The 23,560-nt window shown below is 31.2% G+C and overlaps 3 protein-coding genes across 4 annotated transcripts; 2 read left to right on the top strand and 1 right to left on the bottom strand.

The window, feature by feature from the left end:
• Window positions 1–103: 103 nt before the first annotated feature.
• LOC107464337 (uncharacterized) lies at window positions 104–11,231 on the bottom strand. Its single transcript, XM_021131787.2, has 4 exons — window positions 11,098–11,231; window positions 3,945–4,784; window positions 1,596–1,857; window positions 104–628 (listed from the first exon to the last, which is right to left on the bottom strand). Exons 1-4 carry the CDS (start codon window positions 11,229–11,231, stop codon window positions 449–451), a joined length of 1,416 nt encoding a protein of 471 aa, XP_020987446.2. The 3' UTR covers window positions 104–448.
• Window positions 11,039–15,412, top strand: LOC107464472 (acetylornithine aminotransferase, mitochondrial). Of its 2 annotated transcripts, none has more exons than XM_016083392.3 (4): window positions 11,039–11,317; window positions 12,220–12,714; window positions 13,831–14,265; window positions 14,715–15,412. In XM_016083392.3, the coding sequence occupies exons 2-4, from the start codon at window positions 12,268–12,270 to the stop codon at window positions 15,252–15,254; spliced, it is 1,422 nt and encodes a 473-aa protein (XP_015938878.1). In that variant the 5' UTR covers window positions 11,039–11,317; window positions 12,220–12,267; the 3' UTR covers window positions 15,255–15,412. The 2 variants fall into 2 exon arrangements, with proteins under 2 accessions (XP_015938878.1, XP_015938877.1); XM_016083391.3 differs by having other exon boundaries at window positions 12,217–12,714.
• A 1,413-nt stretch (window positions 15,413–16,825) lies between these two features.
• On the top strand, window positions 16,826–20,254 carry LOC107464389 (cytochrome P450 714C2-like). Its single transcript, XM_016083308.3, has 5 exons — window positions 16,826–17,197; window positions 17,467–17,693; window positions 18,356–18,597; window positions 18,702–19,077; window positions 19,715–20,254. Exons 1-5 carry the CDS (start codon window positions 16,891–16,893, stop codon window positions 20,138–20,140), a joined length of 1,578 nt encoding a protein of 525 aa, XP_015938794.1. The 5' UTR covers window positions 16,826–16,890; the 3' UTR covers window positions 20,141–20,254.
• Window positions 20,255–23,560: the final 3,306 nt, after the last annotated feature.

Genomic DNA, 23,560 nt, shown 5'->3' with positions numbered 1-23,560 from the left:
AAGATCCAAGACCCATTTACACCACTCCCAAATTTCTAGCAGCATTATACCAACCCAAACTTGAAACCAACTAATATTTATCTGGGAAAAAAACCCATTAAGATAACAGGAAATATACTTGAATAAATCACATTTCATACCAGGGTCATTGAAGCAATTTATATAAAAGTTGTGGGACAAAGAAACATTTTATGGTTCATATTTCTTTTCCCTTTACCAAAAGATTTACAACAACAGTAGCTGGATAAAGGTTTCACCTTCAAACCAGCATTTACATCTACAGACATTTACAAAATGTGGAGAAAGTAAAAGAGGAGATATCTATAGTTTTAGCATATGGAAGCTATTACCCTTCCTTTCTATACAAGACTCATGGCAGATAAGGTAATAAAATCCGCTTGCTGCTTAAACAGCAATCTTATGATTCTCTGCTAATATAAAAGCAGCCTTACACAATGGGGACTCTAATGCTCTCTGTGTTAACATTGGGGTGCATTTGTTTCTGCACAGCCTTGAGCGCAGCTAGCCTAGCTGCATTGGCTGCTCTATTCGCGGCCGCTACTGCTCGATTCACCCTTTCATCTACCTTGGCCACATCGTATGCCTTCTCAGCTGCCCGCCTTGCTTCCTGTGATCAAACAAAGAATTAGTATAGTTTTCCACTACCGGTTTATCATCCACAAATATCATTGAATTCTGTCAAATTCAACCCTTTTTCCCCTGATGTGTAGCTCTAGATACTGTTCTTTCTTTCCTTGTAATTTAAGTCGAAGGATCCTTCATATGTGGTGATTAAAAGCAAATTTGAAAATGTACTTTTAAACAAAATTTGTGGCAGTGCAAATACACACACACACACACATTATATGGGTTACTACTTAGGATCAACTTACCATAGTAAATTTAAGCAGATTTTACACCCTTATAATAATTTTTTATTGCGAATTTTTTACGAAGTTGAAGTTTATATCCTGAAGATTATAGCTAAAGTTTTGATATTAATTTAAAATCATTCATCGTAAAATGCAGCTAATGTAATACATATGTTAACATCTAAATACAACAATTGTTTGATCAGATTGCTTTTTATACTCTTTTTTTTCTCTTTCTCTCAAAATTTGGCATAAATATTTTGCATAGATAACTATAATTCAATAATTGAATTAATAGAAATTTTAATTTCCAGAAACTTATTATATTGCACAACTTCGAATAAAATTATAATGCTGCAACTTGATCTTAACCTTACAAGAAAAATGTAGCAACAAATGCTCACAAGAAAGCACTGCCACACCAATAAGAATTTTTAAAAACCCAAACACAATATGAACACAAATTAATCAGATCAAATCATACAATTAACTGTGGAATGTTAAACAAAGAAAATTGACATCAACCTGCCATTGCCATAACATAATCAAAGAAATTGGGAATGATAATAATTTAGATTGATAATGATAATCAATAATCAAGACCAATGTGTGGACCCAAAAGACAAAGCATTCAAAATCATTCATCTTTATCCTTAAACTATTTAACGAGAAAAGAGCACTTATCAATAAACCGAGGTTAACAAAATCATAAGCAGAGTGTACCTGCACTGCATTAAGTATTCTAGAATGATTGACACCAACGGGAGAAACTGGATACATGGCATTCTGTGTGCTTGGGACATCAAGAACTCCATTTTGCCAATGACCAGATTGGGTTTCCCCATTTCTGAACGTATACATTCCAAGTCCTTGCCTTCTACCCTCATGCCAGGTTCCTTCATAAAGATGGTCGTTCGCGAATCGATATACCCCAAATCCATGCATTTTGTCCGCAAAGTATTCACCAGCATATGTATCCCCATTTCTGATGAAACACACAGTTAGTTCTAAATGTATACATAACCTGCATACTTTTATCGGTGACAAAAAGAAAAAAGATGCTATTAACGCTCTGAGCAGTTCAGCTGACAGGTCTTCCTTAGAAGAGATGGATGCCAAATCTGAGAGAAATCAGAATGATGCATGCACAGTAGGATTAAGCTCCAAGTTTCGTTATAGGCATACCGATTAGGATTGTACTCACTGATACTGACAGCACAGTCTAGTTTGCATTGATAAAGCATATTGTATCTATCTAGATGTGGAAAAGAGTATATAACAAAGTGCAGTGGTCAAAGAAAATATAGTCATTTTGCTTTTCTTAATTGTCTTAATTAAGTAGACCTACAAGGGATAAAAGAGAACAACAAAAGAATAGTCACTGCATTTTATGTGGCAGTGAATAAAATTTCGGTATTATAAACCACAGTGGTATGATGAGATCACATTCTCTAGTCATCAAGTAAGAATATTGCAGTGACATCGTACAACAGACCATGGAGGAACTTTACAGCAGATGGCTGCTGCTATTAACATTGTAAGGGACTTTAAAATGGCAACTGAGGTACATAAATAGTTACAAAGATCTAATATGACATGAAATCAAAAAGAAATCAATCCCAAATGGATTACAATAAGCCATGATGTAAGGAACATAATAGATCATTTTCCTTTTAGGCATATCCTAAAGAGTTTTCAAGCTTTGATGTGATATAAGGCAGGCTACGCCGATATGAAATTAAAATTTGGTAAGTACTAAAACCATAAATATTAAAAACTGGGGTATATAAATCTTCACTTTATAATTTTATTGTTTCATTTTCTATACTTACTGATTCTATTTGTCAGCTATGTTCTTAATGAACAGAATAAAAAATGGCCACGTTTATCAATCAAGTGACCAAAACCAGCAAGGAATTGGCAAAATATCTGAATCCAATGACACTCAAAAGAACGATCAAAAGGCTATTAACATGATTTACTTGGTCAGTTTCTGCCTTAATTCATCATGTTTATGCTTATATTCAGCTGATTACTAACCAGTCAAAAGACAAGGAAACCAACCCCTTCTATATCTAAAATATAACAATCAGTAGCACAAAATGCTTTATAATCTCTATAGCCTTCATTTCCTTTCTTTTTGCTACCCTTTATTCAACACAAATAGACAACAAGCACACATAGGAGTACAAACACTAGTATGGCATATCCATCAATTTTGTTTCACTCCGATTTTATGGATCTTAACAAGTTCTGAAATTATAGCTCAAAATCAAACAATTCAAATTTTCTTCCCACGATGAGTAAATTGAATGGTTTGAATTTATGAAGGATCAGTTGTTGAATTTCAAGTTCAAAATTTGGTAAGGTGAATATCAAGGAGTTACTGCTCTGTTTGTCCCTAGGAATTTGTTCGTAAGTAAGTGGAATATGGAATTCCAAAGGAGGTAAAGAGGAATTTCTTAAGCTTGCACTATTGAAACTAAGCCTCGGATTAGTATGGGGAGTCTATTCTGAGTTTCCTCTTTTCCCATTTGTTACACAACAAGATTCAGCCAATGGCTGTGTTCGCCATTCTTCCCAGAAACCTTCTCCATTACTGGTAGAATTGTAGCTAGACTCTATGTCCTACATCTTGAAGTAGGTCTTAAAACTCCTGTTTATTTTAAGGCCTGATATCATTCACATGTTTTCTTTTCGGATCTCTTAGCGTATCTCTACATATGTTGTCAGATTAAATATTGTATTAATCCACTTTAAGTTTATTCCTACATCTCATTCCTAGAATGGAAATGCTTAAGACAGGTTAAAGTTCAAACAAAAATCATCCTGAAAAAGAAATCAAAACACTATCTCTGCAACAACCTGCACAAAATTCCTCACAATTCTGTGTGCCTATATCGAATTACATGATCTAAGCAATCAACAAGAAAAACTAACTAACAAAACCAATCATCAAACATATGCAATTTGTCCTCCTAATCCTTATGCCCTATAAAAGAATTTTACACTATCAGTCCATCGAAATTAAATCCTCCAGAATTAAAATCAAGAAACACGACAAGGAATTACCTGAAATGGTAGTGTCCAAGACCATGCTTAACCCCCCACTTGAACTCCCCAACATACTTGCTCCCATCATCACAAGTATGAACTCCACAGCCATGGCTCTGCCCACTCGACCACTCCCCGGCATAAACATCCCCAGTGTAGAATCTATAAACCCCGAAACCGTGCCTCAATCCCATCTTAAACTGCCCTTTATACCTGCTCCCTCTGGCCCATGTCTCCACCCCAAAACCCTCATACTTCCCATCCACCCAATCCCCTTCATACCTCCCACTCATACTATAATAATAAACCCCACTCCCCCAACACTTCCCCTTCCTTATCTCCCCCTGGTAAACGTCGCCGTTCGAGAACACCTGCTCCCGAAAACCCGTGGATCCACCGTAGGAGGAGCCCTGCTGTTTCTGTTTCTTTCTCCCCACGGCCCAGAAGACCGGCAGCAGCGGCCGCGGCCTGAATCGGCGGATGGAGGATGGGAGGCGTGGGAGGGCTAATTGAAGGGAAAAGAGCAAGGCCCCGGCGGCAGAGACGGCGGAAACGAACTCAAGAAGGAGCAAGAAGCTGTCGGGAAAGAAAACGATAATCAGATAGAACACAAAGAACGAGAGGATAACGATGGTGACGTGGAACCTCAGGCCGCGAATCGAAGGTAACTGAAACTGAATTCTGTTAGCGACTAACTGAATCCTGTTAAGCAATAACTGAATTCTGTTATTGTTATCACTTTTGGATGACGACGACGATGACGAGGAGGCCGCCGCCGAAGACGTTGCTAGTTGGTAGAGGGTTGGGGATTTGGAGAGGGATTGGGTCAAGAGAGACGCCACTGCTTTCTTTTCCGATCTGAACTTCGGATTTCTTATGATGCATTACATAATAATGAACGGATTCACTTCTAGGGTTGATTTCTTCAGTTTTGGGGCTAGTACAGTAGTTGTTCAAGTACAGTATAATAATAATAATGTGGGGTTTATTTGTGTGATTTTGTTTGTGCCAATGGGAGGGAGGAGTGACTTGTATTTATTGTTGTTGAGTTTGTTTTGTGTTTGTATTGATGCCGTACATCAAAAGCGGCGTGTGCGAAGAGTTTAAGATTAGGGGAGTGAATGGATATTTAATGCTAGGTTTGTTTCTTGCTGTACCTTCTTAGCGAAGGTGCAATACGCCCTTAACTTCTTCTGAACCGTTCATGCAAATGCAATTCACTCGGTCCTTGAATAAGAAGAATAATATTGTTCTAGATTTGGCTTGTCTAAAAATGCATGAATTTGTAGGGGTTTTGGACGGGGATTCGGATCATCTGATATCCGATTAAATCCAACTCAATCTGATTATATTAGGAATTCTATCTTGGCCAATAATTGGACAAAATCTGGTTATACTTAATTTTAATCGATTTGAGTAGTGAATTTGGAATTACGAAGTTCAAATCTATTGTGTCCTAATAACACATGTTAGCAAAATTTAAAAAAAAAATATAGTATTTATATAATATTTACTAACCTGATCTCAGTTTAATTATCATATCTTTTCTTAGGCCTAGTTTGAATAAACAACTTGAAAATTACAGAGGACTTAGAGAATGAGAGGTTAAATCTATGGTCCTCTTTTACATTAATGAATTAAGCCTTTAATACAAATCTTACACTTAAAATCTATTTGAATAGTGCAGTAAAAAATTTAAGAGATAATTTTATTTTGTTTCATAAATATCAGAAACAGAACAGTAGGAGAAAAGAAAAAGATGACACAGTCATGTATTCTGTTTCAGTTGGTTTGTGCAATGCAACCTACATTTAGTTTCCACCATAACAGAGGTGAAATTTCCACTAGAATCAAAATATTACATACACTAATTTGTTAGGATTCACACAATCCCTTCTAGACTCTCAAGTTTTTTTCCTAAATTTGATTTGTTTATGCTAATACCTAAACTCTTTACGTTAAGTGCTTACCCAACTTAGCAAGGGATACCTCATCGGTACTTGACACAACACAGAAAATTACAAACAAAGAAAATCAGAATCCACTCTTTGTTTTTCTTTCAAGTGTTTCACTTAGCCTTTTTCACTTTTAGGCTTTTTCTCAATGTCTCTCTTTCAACCTTTTACCTCTCAAAGACAATACAGAAAGATATACATTTTAAATGAAATACAAACTGTAAAACATGAAGGAGAATAATGCATTAATAGCCTCTGTTGCTATAAGTTGAACCAGATTCAGCTAACCCTAAATGAGTTCTTCATTTTGGCAGAATGCTTCTTTAACTTAGAAAATACTGTCCAAAATGTTGAACTCTTCTCAAGGAAGCTCTCAAAACAAAACCCATATTTTTGTTCCCTCTTCTTGCTTTTTTACCAGAAACATTTTTCTTTTTGTATCTTGTGCTGTGTCACGGTTAAGGTTTCTCTGAAGTCAACATCTTTGATTTTGAGCTCTGATAAAACCAAGGTGATATTTTTGCTTGACCGTGGTCAACAGAGCAGCAGAAATGATCTTATTCAGTGATAATCCCAAATCTAAACCCTTGAAAATGTGCTTTGACTCCAAATAACTTTGTAAGCTATTAATTTTCAGCAGAAGTAATCAGACATTACTTTTTTCATTAATCCAGAAATGGTATAGCAGAAAGTTAGAGAAAGAATAAAGAAAATAAATTGCATGCAAATGAAACTAAATTACCTTTATCTTTTGACTTAGCTTGGCTTACTTTGATTAGAGTGATTAGACATTTGTTTTTGTGATTTATTATTTCTCTCTTTTTTTTTTCTCTGGTGAATGAACAAGAAGAACGAAGCTTTCTATTTCTTTCTGATTACTTGTGAGCATTGGCTTTGGAAGGCTTCAACTTGGTGGAATCTTTTTGGACTTGGGTTGAATATATTTTTCATTCGGCCCAGCTGATTTCTTTGCTTTATTTCTTTGGGTTTTGAGAGTTAGAGAGCCTACTGAGATCTCTTTGGACTGCAGCTATTTTGGTCTACAATCATTAACCAAGACAATCAAAACTAATTGGGTGTTTGACCCATTAGATCAATGTTTGTCATTATTAATTGAGTTAGTTAATTTTTTAACTCATCACAATTTAATTAAGCTCCTTTTGAAAAAAGAGTTTAAATAATAAATATTTATATTAAAAGTAGCTTATAAATAAATTATTTTGTATTTGATTTTTTAGTTTTAAAAATATTTATTTTAAAATAAGAGTGATAAAAAAATTTAAATTATAAAAAGAGTCATTTGTTTTTAACTTCTCTATGAAAAAAATTTTATTATAAGAGAAGTTATTTTTTTTTAACTTTTCCATAAACACTTCAATAGTTTTTTAAAAAGTTATATAATTTGATTTTAAAAATTATACCAAATATTAATGTTATAACTTTTCATAAATTAAAAATTAAAAAAAATTACTTATAAACCTATCCAAACGCGTTATTATAGTTCTTGCAAAGCAAAGAAAAAGAAAAAGAGAGTGCACTGAGAGGAGACCGCTTCGATGAAGATACTAAAAATATCTCTTTTTTTAAAATGTTTTTTTTTTCAAAGGCGTTATTATTGGACATCTTTATTAAAAACTGGTTAATAATTTATTTTTTAATAAACCATAACAAAATCGATTTATTATAGCAACAATAATAAACTCAATTGTCCTCATTGTAATTATTAGACTCGATTTGATCCGATCGATTTACACAATTTAAACCGAATCATGTTTAAACTTTTTTATAAAAAGACAAATATGTCCTTAATTTTTGTTTTAAAAAAAATGATACAGTGGGTTATGTAAATTGATTGATTCGGCCTGATCTAATAATAATTAGGTTTATTGTTATTGTTATAAAAAAATCAATTTTATTCTAATTTGTTAAGAAATTTAAAAATAATTAATTAATTAATATGTCTAATAATAATGCGATAAAGTGTCTTTATAAAAAGACATTTTAGGCATGTTTATGGGAGGATCCTCCGCACTGAAAATGTAAAAGCTAAGAATGATAGATTGTATTGCAGTGGTTTATGTTATCTGAGCACGAGATATATAGAGTTCTCATGCACATATATGATCATGCACAATAAAAGACTCTGGCTCGTAACAACTATATCAACCCACGAATTCTAACAAATTTCACTCACTAACCAACTCTTCTTTACTAATAAATTTTTGACCCAAACTATGACTCTCCACAACACTCTCACCTTCAAATTTAGATGGGAATTGTCACTAATCCTAATAAGTTTACTGCAAAACCTCTCAAACAATCTAATTGAAAGTGGCTTTGTCAATATATCTATCACTTGATCATTTGCACGAATCATGTGATAATGCTTCGGGTCCTTATAAGGTTCTGAGCCGTTCGTTGATAATTTCAACGAGCTCATCATTGAAGTTGGCATGGAATTGGAGGAGCTCATTCCCGACTTTGCAAGAAGATCTTGAGCATACTTTGTTTGATTTAACATATCCCCTGTTAAAAAATGAAAACTCTAATCCAAGAAAAAAAAAAATCTGCCAAACTCTTGAGAGGAAAAGTAGTGTTCAAATATTTAATTAAAGTTTCAATTTCTGAAGCATTACTTTCAACGACCAAGATATCATCTACATAAGTTAGAAGATATATAATAGAAGAAGAAAATTTTTTAATGAAAAGAGATACATCTAATCGAGTATTTTGAAATCCAAACATGTAGAGGGTTGCTGCCAAAGTTTGAAACCAAGTTCTTGGAGCTTGTTTCAAACCATAAATAACCTTGTGTAACTCACATACCATTGTAGAATCAGATGCAACAAATCCCTCTAGTTGTGACATATACACTTTTTTGTCGGACAATCCATTGAAGAATGCAATCAATGCAATCAATGGGAAACTTGTGATGCTTGTTTTGCTGATTTTGGTGCATTGTTGACTAAGTCCACACTAGTTGTGGCAGCAAGAAGGCCTCGAGGCTTGGTGGTTTTGGTTTTAGAGCGAGTGATCATTGGGTGTGAATTTTTTATTGAATGTTATGAGGACTCAAAAGGTTGTTGAATCTCTATGCCTCCAATTGGAAAAGAGTTAGCAGGTACGGTATGAGTATTATTAGTCTCTATTAGTAGCAACTAGCAACATTATTGTTAGACAAAAGAAAATTGTTATAAGCAATGAATTTAAAGTAGGCTGCAATAGAGGAATAGAAGTTAGTGGATGTAATATATACAAAGAATAATTAGAAGGTGCGGAAGAATTTTTCATCGAAAATCATGTTTAGAATAATAAAGTTTGCCATTATGACTTAATTAATATAATTTTTTAATGTTACATAACAGGTAAATACTAATTCGATAATCAAAATATTTTTACTCTAATAAAATAGTATCTTTATAATAATATCAATATAATAACTCTTGAAAGATTTTTTAAAAAATTGACAAGTGTGTTTTTAAATTTGTAATAAGAACATATTTCTGACAAAAAGATTATTAAGGTATCCATTATATTTTAATAATATGACATATTTCTTTAACTAATTACTGAGTTGGCTTTTATAATTAATTTTTAACAATTACAAGCTAAATTCCTAATTTTTAACAATTAATTTTAGATTTTTTTTTTCTTTCTCCTCCTTCTTCTTTACGGTTAAAAATTAAGAAATTTTTGTGTCACGGTTAAAAAATTTCAGTGCTATTTCTATTAAATTATTCACAATTCAAAACTTTCTATCCTCATCACCTTGTTTCACATTCTTAAGATTTTTTTTTTTATTTCACACTCTTAATAAAAATATGTTATAATTAAGAAATTTTGGTGCCAAATTTAAAAAACTTCTTATCTCATGGTTAAAAATTTCTAGTGCTACTTTCTGAACAAATTTTGCATATTCAAAATTTTTTATCATTGTCTTTTTTTTTTGTCATTTTTTTTTCTTCTTCATCTTTTCCTTTGTGTTTTATTTATTCATAATTCTTCTTGTTTCACTTGACAAGAAAAAAAGAGAAAAAATAAAGCAAAGAAGAAGAAAAATAAGAAATACTACAATAACTAAGGTAACATTTGATTGATGTCCATGGACACATGCCTATTATTTGGTTTGGTGAGACATAAATTTTTTAAGGATACGAATGGACATGAAAGTATTAAATTTGTGTACTTCTAATTTGGTGAGATACAGAAACACAAATTGTGATACACTAATTTTTTATTCTTTTATCTTTATTCAATTTTTTAATTTTTAAATTTTGTCCTCTTATCTTCCCAAACCTTTTTTGAATAAAGAGTAATTTAGTTTTTTTTTCAAATATTTGTGTGTTTTATTCATTATTTTTGTCAAACACAATACATAGATATATTTCTATCGCTCTATGTCTTTAATATTTGTGTCTTTGTGTTCATGTCGCATCTTATACATCAACTAAACAGAGATTAAGAAGAAGAGAAAAAATAAAAAAATACAACAATAGCCATAACAACAAAAGAATGACAACAAAAAGAAAAGATACGAACAAAAAATAATATAAAAAGAAGAAGCATGTGATTCACATATTTATTGTGCTAATTATTTTTGTTGAATTTAAACCAATTTAATTTAATTTAATTGATAAAAATATTTAAATATATAATAAAACCGTTAATTAATATATTTTTGAACTAAATAATCAAGTTTCTAAAATAACTAAATTTATCATTGTAGAATAATAAAATTTATAATAAATAAATAATACAACTTATTTACAATTAATACAATAAAACCTTTTTTATCACATGTTAAATATATTTTTTTTATATCAACAGGTAATTGATAGCAGATTGTTTATTTATTGGTAGCATGATTAGTAAAAATGTAATATATAAAAATTGAGTAAAATAAACATCACTCGTACTATCTAAAATAATCATTCCAGCACTAATGGATAATAAATATTTTTACAAAAAATTCGAACCTTAACCATTCGGATCTAAAATTCTAATATTATGTCATGGTTATACTTAGTTCAAAAACTTCAGCTGATGAAAAAAAAAATAATACTAATAACTATATCTCTAATATTCCTTAAATTTTCATTGTATTCATTGTACAAATATTTTATCAACTCCTTATACTTTCTCATAAAAATTTGGTAATTCAATCTAGGCATCGTGAAATATCTTGCCTTAACCCAGTGCTGCGGCAGTGCTGCTACCTTTCTCTTCTTCTCTTTTTCTTCTCTGCTCTCTCACTCCGCCGCGCCGGCATCGCTGCTCCATTTAGTCCGCTCAACTCCTGCACCGCCGCCGTTCTCCATTTCCCCCTGCATCGCTGCTCAGCGACCCGCATCGTTGCCACCACCCCGCCGTCTCTTCCACTCGCTTCGCCGTCGTCCCTCGCCTCTGCAGCCGCTTCTCCCTCGTCCCTGCCTCCTGGTAAGATTCACTGCTCTCTCATTTTCTGCTTGGATTTTGGCATTTTGTTTCATGGATTTGATTTTATCCCAATTAATAATAAGTTTCTGATCATGTAATTTATTTTTATATTTAAAAGTATATTTTGCTTCAGAATTTGATTTTGATTTTGTGATGTTGTTGGCTGTAACAGGCTGTTGGTGTTTGTTAATATATGCAGATATGCGGTTCTGATTTATCAAATTGTTCTAATTTTTTGTTTTGTTATTATATTATTGTCTACTTTTCTTATTGCTTGGTTAATGGTTATTGTACAATAAATTCCGATTAGTGTTTTTTTTTCCATGATTGGTTTGCTGTGTTTTTTGTATTTATATTGTACATTTAGATTTGTGTGGAGTTGCAAATTGTATTTCAATAACAATATTATATTTATTAATCAATTAGTAAGGAGACTCATTTTTGGCATTTCACAAAGAGTAGTTTTTTTGCTGCTCATTATATTTGCTTCTTTTTTCATAACTTAACTTGTCATTTACACTTGGATCAAGATCCTCTATAGTTTGGGAAGGAATTGGTAAAATGATAAAATGAGCACTCTTAAATTAAGTAGTGGGGCTCACATGTGATGGAAGTTACAAATTCAATGATGATTAAACCCTTACTTTATTATTTTACCAATTTTCTCACTTTAGAGAATCTAGATTCTTTATACTTAACCTTCTTATATATATATATATATTGAAAAAATGTTGTTTTTTTTTTCTTTTTTTTTTGAGGTTATTTTTGGGCCTTTTAAAAAGTTGCCAATGTATTAGTTTTACTTTCAACAGAGGTAACACAGAATTTCTAGCTTCAATTGAGTGTGTGAATTTTAAGAGAACTACTTTTTGTTTATGTTTATTTATCTCTTGTTTCAGCAGAAGTGATAAAGGAGAGTTAAGGACTCAAGGCCTTTGTTGTTGAACACAATGAGTACCATTCACATTTGTCTGAACCATTCAATTTCTCAATCATCTTACAACATTAGGAAACTATTCAATTTGGAGAGAGAAAAAGCTTCGGCCAGAGGAAGAGCAGCAGTTATTCGAACGAATTGCAAAAGCGTTGTTCCGAAGGCATGCCTTAATGTGGATGTTGAAGCAGCTAGTGCCGGGAAGGTAGGATCAGCAAAGGCTAATGCAGTGATTGAGATGGAAGGGAAGTATTTAGTGGGAACGTATGCTAGAGCACCTGTGGTTCTTGAGAGGGGGCAAGGTTGTAAGGTATATGATGTCGAGGGGCGAGAGTATTTGGATTTGAGTGCCGGGATTGCTGTCAATGCACTTGGGCATGGGGATGCAGAATGGTTGAAAGCAGTCGTATCACAAGCCGGCACCCTTACTCATGTCAGCAATATGTATTATACAATTCCTCAGGTGTGTGGATGCCATGATTTTCTAAGCTATGGGCCTATAAATTAACTTCAATACCTTAGAAATCATAGAACATTTTATAATTTAGAACTCAATTTTTCTGGTGTGAGGTATGCGATTATTTATCTGTCTGTCTGTGTTATGTCTACATTATGAAATTGCCATCAATTTCTTAGAAATTATGGGGAAAAGAATTTAATCAATGACTCTGATTTTCATGGTTTGTTACTTTGTTTGAAAACACTAGTCTTCTTAGAACACATAGAAGCAACTGCAGGGGAACAAATACCGATTTGTTTCATTTGTTGTTTATTATAAGATAATACATGATTTTGCAGAGACAGCAAATTTGAAATTTGTTAGTAATTTTTTTTTTTCAACCCCAAGTTTGGATCGTTGGACATGGGAATGACTATTAAATTGTTTATTGGTTCCTTCATCTAGTGCATGCCAATCATTGTCTTAATGGATGAAGAATTGAGTGCAATTAAATTTTTCTAGAAATGTTTGGAAGAGAGAGGATTTTAGGACTTGATTGATAGAAGTTTGGTTAGCTTAATTGTGATCTACCACAATTTGTGAGAAAAAGAAAAATTTCAGGATTGAAGCTGTCTTTTTCATAGTGGAAGTTGCTAAATCTTGAGAAACTGAGTTATTGTTGTCAAACATCTGTAAACTAAAGAGTAGGAAGTGCTTATAAAACTTCTGAAAACCTAGAACTATTGCAAGGAAAGAAAAAAAGGTACAACAATTAAAAAACGGAAAAACAAAATATCAGATGAAGCATGGTGTACATTACATTGTTTAAAGCTTTCTATGGCTAATTTGTCATACATATTGAAATAAGTTTATTAGTAGTGCATAATAGAAGCAATCCAAAAGGTAGTTAAATTGCTCCTTGCGTTTTAGACCCTACTTTTCAAGTGTTTATAGAAACTAATGCACTGCATTTTATTTACCTAATAAAAATAATGAAGTTCATTATCCCATTGTCTATCTTAATTATAACTGAATATAGTCTTAATTATGCTTTACTTCATGTCATGTTCTGCATGTGTTTCCATGCAGCATCGCATTAAACCTTTATCCATTTCTACGTTTCTTTTGTCATTGATGCAGATAGAACTAGCAAAGCGTCTAGTGGCTTGTTCTTTTGCTGATCGTGTATTTTTTGCTAATTCCGGAACCGAAGCTAACGAAGCAGCTATTAAATTTGCAAGAAAGTATCAGAGGCATACATGTACTGACGGAAAAGCACCGGCAACAGAATTTATAGCTTTTAGCAATTGTTTCCATGGGAGAACAATGGGAGCACTTGCTTTGACTAGTAAAGTGCATTACAGAGCACCTTTTGAACCTGTTATGCCTGGGGTGACATTTTTAGAGTATGGAAATGCAGATGCTGCAATAGAACGGATTAAGCAGGGGAATATTGCTGCAGTTTTTGTCGAGCCAATCCAAGGAGAAGGTGGAATATACAGTGCCACAAGAGAATTTTTAGAGTCTCTACGCCGAGCTTGTGATGAAACTGGGGCACTTCTTGTGTTTGATGAGGTATGCACCACTATCTAATCTTTAAGTTTAATTGCATTTGTGTAGTAGACAGATGCCTTATGTTGGTGAATCTCTTTCAAATCAGAAATTTGTGCAAGTAAACCAAAGATCGAAGGGTTTTATTTTGATCGGTTTCACTTGCATTATGATTCCTGGAAAAAGATTGTCTAACATCCCTCTATTGTTGATGATTTTGTCATTCAAAATGGTTAGTTGACTTGTTTTCTCTTTTTCATTTTGTTGATCTTGTATTGATTGAAACATTGTGAGAATAAAATTGTGAGTAATTCTTTTATATTTCCAATGCATTAAGTACATTAAAACTTCAAAAAAAATTCATTGTTATCTTCTTAATGTGTTCTCAGAGCATCTTTTAGCTAAATTCAAAACTTATTTAACTCTAAAAATTAATGAATTAGCACATTTGATTATTCTTTTTGATTTTGTAGGTCCAATGTGGTCTAGGTCGATCTGGGTATCTTTGGGCACATGAGGCATATGGTGTCTTCCCAGATATCATGACCCTTGCCAAGCCTCTCGCTGGCGGTCTGCCCATTGGAACGGTCCTAGTGACCGAGAGAGTCGCGTCTGCTATAAATTATGGTGACCATGGAAGTACTTTTGCAGGAAACCCTCTAGTGTGTAATGCTGCTCTTGCTGTTTTGGATAAAATCTCAAAACCTGAGTTCCTCTCTTCTGTATGCAAGAAAGGCCTATATTTCAAAGACCTACTTAAGCAGAAGTTAGGAGGAAACAGACATGTCAGAGAAATCCGTGGTCTTGGCCTAATCATAGGGATTGATCTAGATGTACCTGCCTCACCCCTTGTCGACGCGTGCCGAAATTCTGGCCTCCTGGTATTAACGGCTGGAAAAGGAAATGTTATTAGGCTTGTTCCACCATTGATCATAACTGAGCAGGAGATTGAGCAAGCAGCTGAAATTCTATCCCAAGCTTTGCCAGTTCTTGATGAGGATAATCAAAAGTAAGAAATTATGAGAAAGAGGGAATTGGCCTTTTATTTGTAACTTCATTGGTTCTATATCTGTCGACTAGGTTGAAGTCCATGGACTTTTCTGCATGAATGTAATCTCCATCATAAGAATATTGTAGCAATGATGAATAATATGTCTTGAATAAGGAGAAATAGTTGGTCTAAGATTAACAAATGAATCTAAATTTGACAATCATATAGTAATAGTTAATGTGAAAAACAAACAATCTTATTAAATTTGACAGAATATTATTTTACATGCAATCCCTAAATATAATTAATAAATAAAAAAAATATTTTTATATGAGATATCCTTACTTTTTTTTTTAAATAAGACCATTAATTTTTTTCTTGAAAAAAGAAGAGAGTTCATTCAAATAACCTCATAGCATTTATGGACAAAGGGGGCATATCTGTATATACGAGTTCCAAAAACAAAATCAAGTCAACTACTCAATGAGTTCTCAGAAACTTAAGGATAATGGATAGATTTCCTTAATGTATATAAAAATTTAAACAGATTCACATTTTTTATATTTTCTTTAAAAAACTTTGTTTTTGTAATATTTTAAGCAATCATTAATTAACAATACCCTTATTTAATTTGAGTAAGTTTGAACGGGTAGAATAATCTTAGAAGTTTGAACAACCTTACAACCCCATTAACTGAGTGGAGAAAGCATTATGTAAAAAACCATGTAATTAATAAGTCCATAACTCTCTTTGGCACTAAGACCATCTCCAGTAGGGAACTCATCTCAGTCCCTATTTATGGTCCACCTGTCATAAAAAGTAACTCCACATCAGCTTTTGCGTTATAAACGGTAAATAGGAACTCAAAGTATCTCTCTCTTCTCCATTAGGAGGAACTAACTTTAGTCCCTATTGTGGTCCCACTTAATTAATTAATTAAAATACTTAAAATTAATGTAATTGATTTTTTTAATAATATTATTTAAATTTATAAATTTAAAAATAATTAACTATTAAAAGATATTAATATTAAATAAATTCATATATGACAATAATACACAATATATAATTGTGGATTACACTAATTTATAATTTTGTGTTTACAACTGCTAATTTTAATAATATTGTTAACATTTTAAATTTTAAAAATAAAAATAACTAACTCAACTAAGAATTATTTTGTAAGGTGTAAAAATTAAATTTATTTTTTAATGTAAGTAAATTTAATTAATTATAATTTAATATAATAATATAAATAATATTCAATATTAATTATGATATCAATAATTAATATAAATTATTAATTAAATAAAAATATGATTATTTAATATAATTTTTATTATAATTATTACTAATTTAATTATTATTTTATTATTTAATATAATTATTTAATTATTTTAGATTTTATATTTTTTTTTTAAATAATTTTCCAAATGGTAAATTATTATTAGTTAATTTGAGTCCCTGTTTAGAGGGACTCTCTCATCTTGAGACTCGTGCAGGAACTCATTCCTTCTCTCCTCCAATGGTTAGAGTTCCTATGTGTCAGAAAAAAGTGAAAGAGGAACTCACCATTGTAGGTGCTCTAAAGAAACACTCATTTTGCTTTCTTAAACCAAAGAAGCAGTGATAGGATCATAGAGAAGGTGTTGAAGAAGATGATGCTGATGAACATAAAGGGTGTTGTCTTAGCAGGGTTGTCGTTGGTGTTGTTGCATGTTGTGAATGAGTTGTTGTTGAAGCCAAGATCATTGAGATCAAAGCTTCAGAAGCAGGGTATTCATGGACCTTCTCCTCACTTCTACTTTGGTAACATCCCAGAAAAGAAGAAGATTCTAGAACAACATCAAGTTCATAATGTTGCATCTTCACACCAAGACAAAGACAAAGGTGTTTCTTCTTCTATATCTCACAGGTGGTATTACAATTTGTTTCCTCATGTTGAAAAATGGAGAAGACAATATGGTATGTAACTACTTTAATTGTCCTTTTTCTCATTATTATTTTGTAGGCTTTGTTAGTTTTGGTTTTCTCGAAAAGAATTAATAAAGATGGAAACTCACATGCAGATGTTTTCGTCTTAAGTTGATAGTTAAGAATCATTAGAACACATCATCATAATTTAGTCAAATCTGTCGACAGTTCTTAACTATTAACTTCGCATGAACACAACTGCGCTTGAGTCTCCACTATTAATAAAATAAAATAAAATAAAATAAATTGCATGCATGCAGGTCCCATATACTTGTTTTCTTCTGGGAGTGTAGAGTGGTTGGTGGTGTCTGATATAGAAATGGTGAAAGAAATCACCCTTTACACATCTGTGAATCTAGGGAAGCCTTCTCTTCAATCCAGAGAATTAGGGCCACTCTTAGGGCAAGGTATATTGTCATCAAGTGGACCAATTTGGGTTCATCAGAGGAAGATCATTGCTCCTTCATTATACCTTGATAAGGTCAAGGTAACTTCATTAAAACCACTAATAATTTTCTAAATATGATCAGAGTAAATAGCTATTTTGTATCCTATTACTATTTTGACAAAATAGTCTCCAAAAGATGTAAATGACAAAATGACACTCCAAAAATATGCTCTGTTTGACAAATGAACCAAACTAATATAAGTATATCATTAAATTGAGTGAAAGTTTGGTTCGATTTGTCAAACGGAAGATATATTTGGGGGTTATTTTGTCATTACATCTTTCAAGGTTTTTTTCGCCAAATTCGTAATTTGTGAGGGGTTAAATATATGCTCATGTTGATTAAGATTTGATTAAATGAATAATATGTAATTGGAAAGATTCATAGGGTCATTATCTTATGGTTTTAGGCTAATTAAGATTGACATTCGACCCGATTTGTGATTTTTCACTTAATTGATAAATTTAGATCTCTTGTCTTTGGTTTTTCCTTGATCATCATTTAGTTTGAGTAAGCCTACTATTTAAAATTCCTTGCACTAGTCACTTCAATCAAGAAAAATGGACTAGTACATAGAGAAGAAACTTACATGTAGTATTTTGAGATTGCAAATCAAACTAAAAACTAGAGCTATAGTGTTCAATATTGATTTAGAATTGCTATCTAATAAATTTTGTTTTGTTACAATATAATGATGAAGGAAATGGTTAACTTGATTGTTCACTCCACCAATATAACACTGAAGTCTTGGGAAAGTAGACTCAATAATGAAGGAGAGGCTTTGGACCTTAGAATCGACGACGATTTGCGAAGCTTGTCAGCAGACATAATCGCAAGAGCTTGTTTTGGGATCAATTATGTTGAAGGAAATGAAATATTTTCAAAGCTTAGGGATCTTCAAAACCTCTTGTCTGCAAAGGATGCTGGAATTCCAGGCTTTAGGTATGTATATGGTTACAAAAAAGACTTGTATGGTTCATGAAAAGTTTTTGCATAGTGTTCTTGTTTCCATATCTTGAAAAATTGTGTTATAATCTCTGGTTTAGATGCCTGCCAATTAAAAGAAACAGAGAGATATGGAGATTGGAGAAAGAGGTAAACTCAATGATATCAAAGATCATAGACGAGCGGTTGAAGCAGGATGCAGAAGAGCAAGATCTTTTACAAATGATACTTGAAGGTGCAAAGAGTTGTGAGGGAAGTGATGGAATCTTATCAGATTCGATATCTCGTGACAGGTTCATAATAGATAACTGCAAGAACATATTCTTTGCTGGACATGAGAGTACTGCAATTACAGCATCATGGTGCTTGATGTTGCTAGCCATACACCAGGATTGGCAAGATCGAGTTAGGGCCGAGGTTCTTCAAGTTTGTGGCAACAATCCTCCAGATGCAAGTATGCTTAGAAAAATGAAGATGGTATGTTCATGTGTTAAAAGAGTTTATTGTTTCCAATTTCCATGATGCTGCATTTTATTGCATTGACACTTGGATCATTAGTTATTTTGAATCTTTTTTTGTATTTGATTTCAACCAAATGGCATGGAAGTATTGTTTAAATTATTCAAGATTAAGAGAAACTTGACACATTTTTTTGTCCAATTGCATGCTATTCTCCATGCAAGGATGAACATGCAAAAACTTATTCAAATGCCATTCTAACAAGTGGCTACTCACATGAAAATATCTTCATATGAAGATGATAACTGAGAATTGTTAAAATGTTTAACATGTTTAACTAAACTACTTAACATAATATGTGCACGTCAATATTTTAACTATCATCTTTGCGTGAAGATTAGCCACCTTCTAGCAATCAATATATTAGTTTTGTACATAGTTTGAAGGTGAAAACTCAGGTGCAGTCGACTTCACGTGAAGTTGATAGTTGAGAGCCGTTAGATGAAAATTTAGTCAAATCAATCAAATCATCTATCGACTTTGAGTTATTAACTTCACGTGAAGTCAACTGCACCTGAATTTTCACCATATCGATATATTAGCTATCATTATCACATGATTTTCTATTGAAAATTTGAAAATGCTATCCTTGCAGCTGACCATGGTGATTCAAGAGACAATGCGGCTTTATCCGGTGGCGGCGTTTGTGTCGAGATCAGAATTGGAAGACATTCATTTGAAAGGTATCCTAATTCCAAAAGGAATGAACATTGAGATTTCAGTCCCAATACTAATGCAAGACCCTGAGATTTGGGGTCATGATTCACACGAGTTCAATCCAGAAAGATTCTCAAATGGGATTGTGGGAGCTTGCAAATTCCCACAAGCATATGTTCCATTTGGATTAGGGGCTAGGATTTGTGCTGGACAACACTTAGCCATGACAGAATTGAAGGTGATTTTGTGTCTCATTTTGAACAAGTTTAGGATCTCTTTGTCTCAGAGTTATTGCCATTCACCTATCTTCCGTTTGGTTATAGAACCTGGCCATGGTGTTATTCTAAATATCACAAGAATTTAGAAAATATATGTATAATTCAAAGATTTTTCTTCTTGTATCATCTTTGGGAAAGTTGATATATGCATAAACTCATACTAATATAATTTGAACATTATCAACGGATTATTTACTGTACCCATTGATATTTGGTGGTGTTACTTCTGATAGGAAATTTATATAAATTTATATAAGAGATTATTATTTTTTTTTAATCAAAGATAAGTTTTTTATTGATACAAATAAAAATTACGGAAGAATGGAAGAATAGACAAAAGTAGACATAAATTTTCACATGGTGAATAGATGCACATTCAAATTTTTTAATGAATTATTTGTACACACAAATATCAAGCTTTGTTATCATTTTTATTTTTTTGTCGCCTGATTTGGCAATAGTGGTTGCCAAATGACTTTGTACATAGTGACATGACTATTTTGATGACATAGTAAAAATTAAATAATAAATTATTAAATTTGTATAATAAAAAAATTTGCAAGTGATTTAGAATCTTCCTTCTCTCTTTTCTTTCTCTAAAATTTACTAAAATTTACTTCGAACATAATCCTTTCATTCTCTTTCTTCTTTCTCCAGAATTTACTTCAAACATAATCCTAGCACCTATTTCTGGATCCGCATCTACTTTTTTGAGAAGGAAGGAAAAAAACGAAAATTCTAAATCACTTGTAAAATTTATTTTATTCAAATTTAACAAATTCAATAATTTATCATTTAGTTTTCAACATGTCATTATCAAAAGGGTCACGTCACACAATGCACAGAGTCACCTGACAGTCACTACTTCTAGAAAATGACGCATTAAAAAATTAGAATATATATCTATCCATCTAGTAAAAATTCATGTGTATTTTTGTCCATTCTTCCTAAAAATTACACATATGACAATTTGGATTAACAATTAAAAAAAGTAGAATTTTCAAATTAAAAAATACTAGAAAATATAAATCTCATAAAAATAAATAAATAAAACACCAAAAATGGGATGTTCTAAAGAGATTGAACTTAGTCCAAGCTAGAGAACACAAAATTCAAGAGTTTAGGAAATCTACCAATTTTAACTGGCTCTTTGTGACCAACTTGGGAATTGGAACTGTATTTTTGTCTTTTCAATGTATCTAGGTCTTGAAAATGCAAATTCTTCCTTTCCTGTGAATTCCAATTTAAATCAAACAACGACCATTTCCCTGTCATTGTTAAGCCAGTAGTTATCTTTTGAGATTAATGGTTAAAATGATTCTTAAAGAAATATCTATATTACAAATTTACAATTCTATATTAATGGTGAAAAGATATAACACAATTAAATTAAGAGTTTCATTAGTTGGATAACAAAACTTAAATTTATGTATTAAAATTTAGTACTCTTTTATTATAATGTTTTAGTATTTTTTAATTTAATTTAGTCTTCTCACTGAAATCAATAATTGAAATTATAAAAAGTATATTTTTATTTTTTAAGTTAAAATTTAAATAGATATAATTTAAATTAAAATATTTTAAATAAAAGCATTGGCGGAGCTTTGTTAGGGCAAGGGAAGCCATGGTCCCAAAATTTTGTAAAAATATTAGTAATTCTACTCTAAAAAAAATAAAATTAATTTTTACAAATTTAATGGCATTATAGTATCAACACTGTTTACATTAATAAATTTTGATATTTTTATTTTATTAAAAATTTAAGACTTTGTTTTGTTGTATTATATTATTTAATTTGTAATAAAAATAATAATTAAAATAATTAATCTTGAGACTTTTGAGAGATAAATATTATCAAAAATAAAATTAATTTTTAAAATATTAAAAAATAATTTATAAAATAAAATTAATTTTATATAATTTAAATAAAAAATCAATTTTTTAAAAAGAAAAATAAATTTTTAGATAAAAAATTAGTTTTCTAAATAAAAATAGTTTTTTATATGCAAAAATTAATTTTTTTCATATAAAAACTGATTTTTTTATAATTAATTTTTTATTTAAAATCAAATTGGCTTATTAATCTAAACAAAAAAATTTATTAATCAAAATCAGAATTATTTTTTATTAATCTTAACCATATATAATCCTACATATTAATAATAAATTTAAAAATAAAATAATTTTATTTATAAATTTTATTTAATATAAATACTATTATATAATTTTTTATTAAAATTTTTGGTCCCTCTAAAAAAATTTTTCAAGCTCCGCCACTGAATAAAAGTACCCTATTATACAACTATCACTCTATAATAAGAATGTTAACTAAACTATTAAGAAGCTTGATTTCTATCGTCTTATGGTAAACTACATACACTCTAAATCATTAAACCCACCATCGTCTTCATTCAAAATTATTCTGAATTGCATACTAAGCATATACTATATGATCCAACACACTATATGATATAATTAATTTTGCCATGCAATTAACTCAACAACATTGCAAATAAATCGTCTCAGCCCAGTTTGTGTTACCAAGTAATACGTGAATCGCGCCAGGGTGAGTAAGGTCTTCTTTGTGTATAAATCGTGGCAGCCCAATGAAATTTAGCCCAACATGTTAAACCTACCAGCCTGGAACGATTTAAATTCTCCTTTTAACTCTAGGGACTCTGGCACAATTTACCTTTTGTTTTCCTTACTAGATTATGCATTAATCGTTCCATGCTGAAATGGTTTACGTTTTATTTAATCCTATACAGCCTAGGACGATTTATATAATAATAGAAAGAGGGTAATCACGTTGCAGATCTTATTTCAGGGAAATCCAGTAAATTTGGGTTCTATAAAATTTATTTAAGTAAAAAACCCTATAGTATATATTATTATTAAAACAAAAAATATTTTAAATATTTATTTATTAAAACAAAAAGATATTTTAAATACTTGATATATTTAAAATAAGACATTAAAAATAATTTAAAAAATTAATTTATATTTTAATATCAATAAAATATTAAAATATCATTATGATTTATCTAAAAAATACTTTATATTTTATATGTATGCGTGTCCCGTATCATGTAAGATTTTAAAATTCGCATATCGTGTCGTGTCTCGTGTCCGTGCATTATAGGTCTCAACATGTCACTAATAATTTTATAACTAAAATAAAATTAAAGACTAATATCAATCACAAATAAGATAAAATTAAATACATTAAAGTTTTGTAGAATATATTAAAATATGAAATGTAACATCATGACTAATTTGAGAAATAATTATAAAATGATTCATGTATTATTATCTAATTGATAAAAAGATCAAATTCACAATTATATCTTTTGTAAATTAATAATCACATATTAAACGTACTAATCTTTTGAAGACTAAATTAACATATGCATAATTTTTTAAAAATCATTTTAACCGATTAATTTTTATCTCGTGAGTTTTGTTAGTCTATGATAAAGTCCTTTAAATCTCACTAAGTTATTCAT

The sequence above is a fragment of the Arachis duranensis genome, chromosome 9 (assembly GCF_000817695.3).
Source record: "Arachis duranensis cultivar V14167 chromosome 9, aradu.V14167.gnm2.J7QH, whole genome shotgun sequence".
In the NCBI taxonomy this organism is placed as follows: domain Eukaryota; kingdom Viridiplantae; phylum Streptophyta; class Magnoliopsida; order Fabales; family Fabaceae; genus Arachis; species Arachis duranensis.
This window is presented reverse-complemented; position numbering and strand designations above follow the sequence as displayed.

Coding starts and splice junctions, on each gene's coding strand:
- LOC107464337 (XM_021131787.2), bottom strand. CDS start 11,231: ATGCGGGTCGCTGAGCAGCGATGCAGGGGGAAATGGAGAACGGCGGCG. Junction 4,785..11,097: donor AAAAAGAGAAGAAGAGAAAG/GTAGCAGCACTG, acceptor TCCGAAGTTCAG/ATCGGAAAAGAAAGCAGTGG. Junction 1,858..3,944: donor CTTGGACACTACCATTTCAG/GTAATTCCTTGT, acceptor GTGTTTCATCAG/AAATGGGGATACATATGCTG.
- LOC107464472 (XM_016083392.3), top strand. CDS start 12,268: ATGAGTACCATTCACATTTGTCTGAACCATTCAATTTCTCAATCATCT. Junction 12,715..13,830: donor TGTATTATACAATTCCTCAG/GTGTGTGGATGC, acceptor TCATTGATGCAG/ATAGAACTAGCAAAGCGTCT. Junction 14,266..14,714: donor CACTTCTTGTGTTTGATGAG/GTATGCACCACT, acceptor TTGATTTTGTAG/GTCCAATGTGGTCTAGGTCG.
- LOC107464389 (XM_016083308.3), top strand. CDS start 16,891: ATGATGCTGATGAACATAAAGGGTGTTGTCTTAGCAGGGTTGTCGTTG. Junction 17,198..17,466: donor AAAATGGAGAAGACAATATG/GTATGTAACTAC, acceptor GCATGCATGCAG/GTCCCATATACTTGTTTTCT. Junction 19,078..19,714: donor TGCTTAGAAAAATGAAGATG/GTATGTTCATGT, acceptor CTATCCTTGCAG/CTGACCATGGTGATTCAAGA.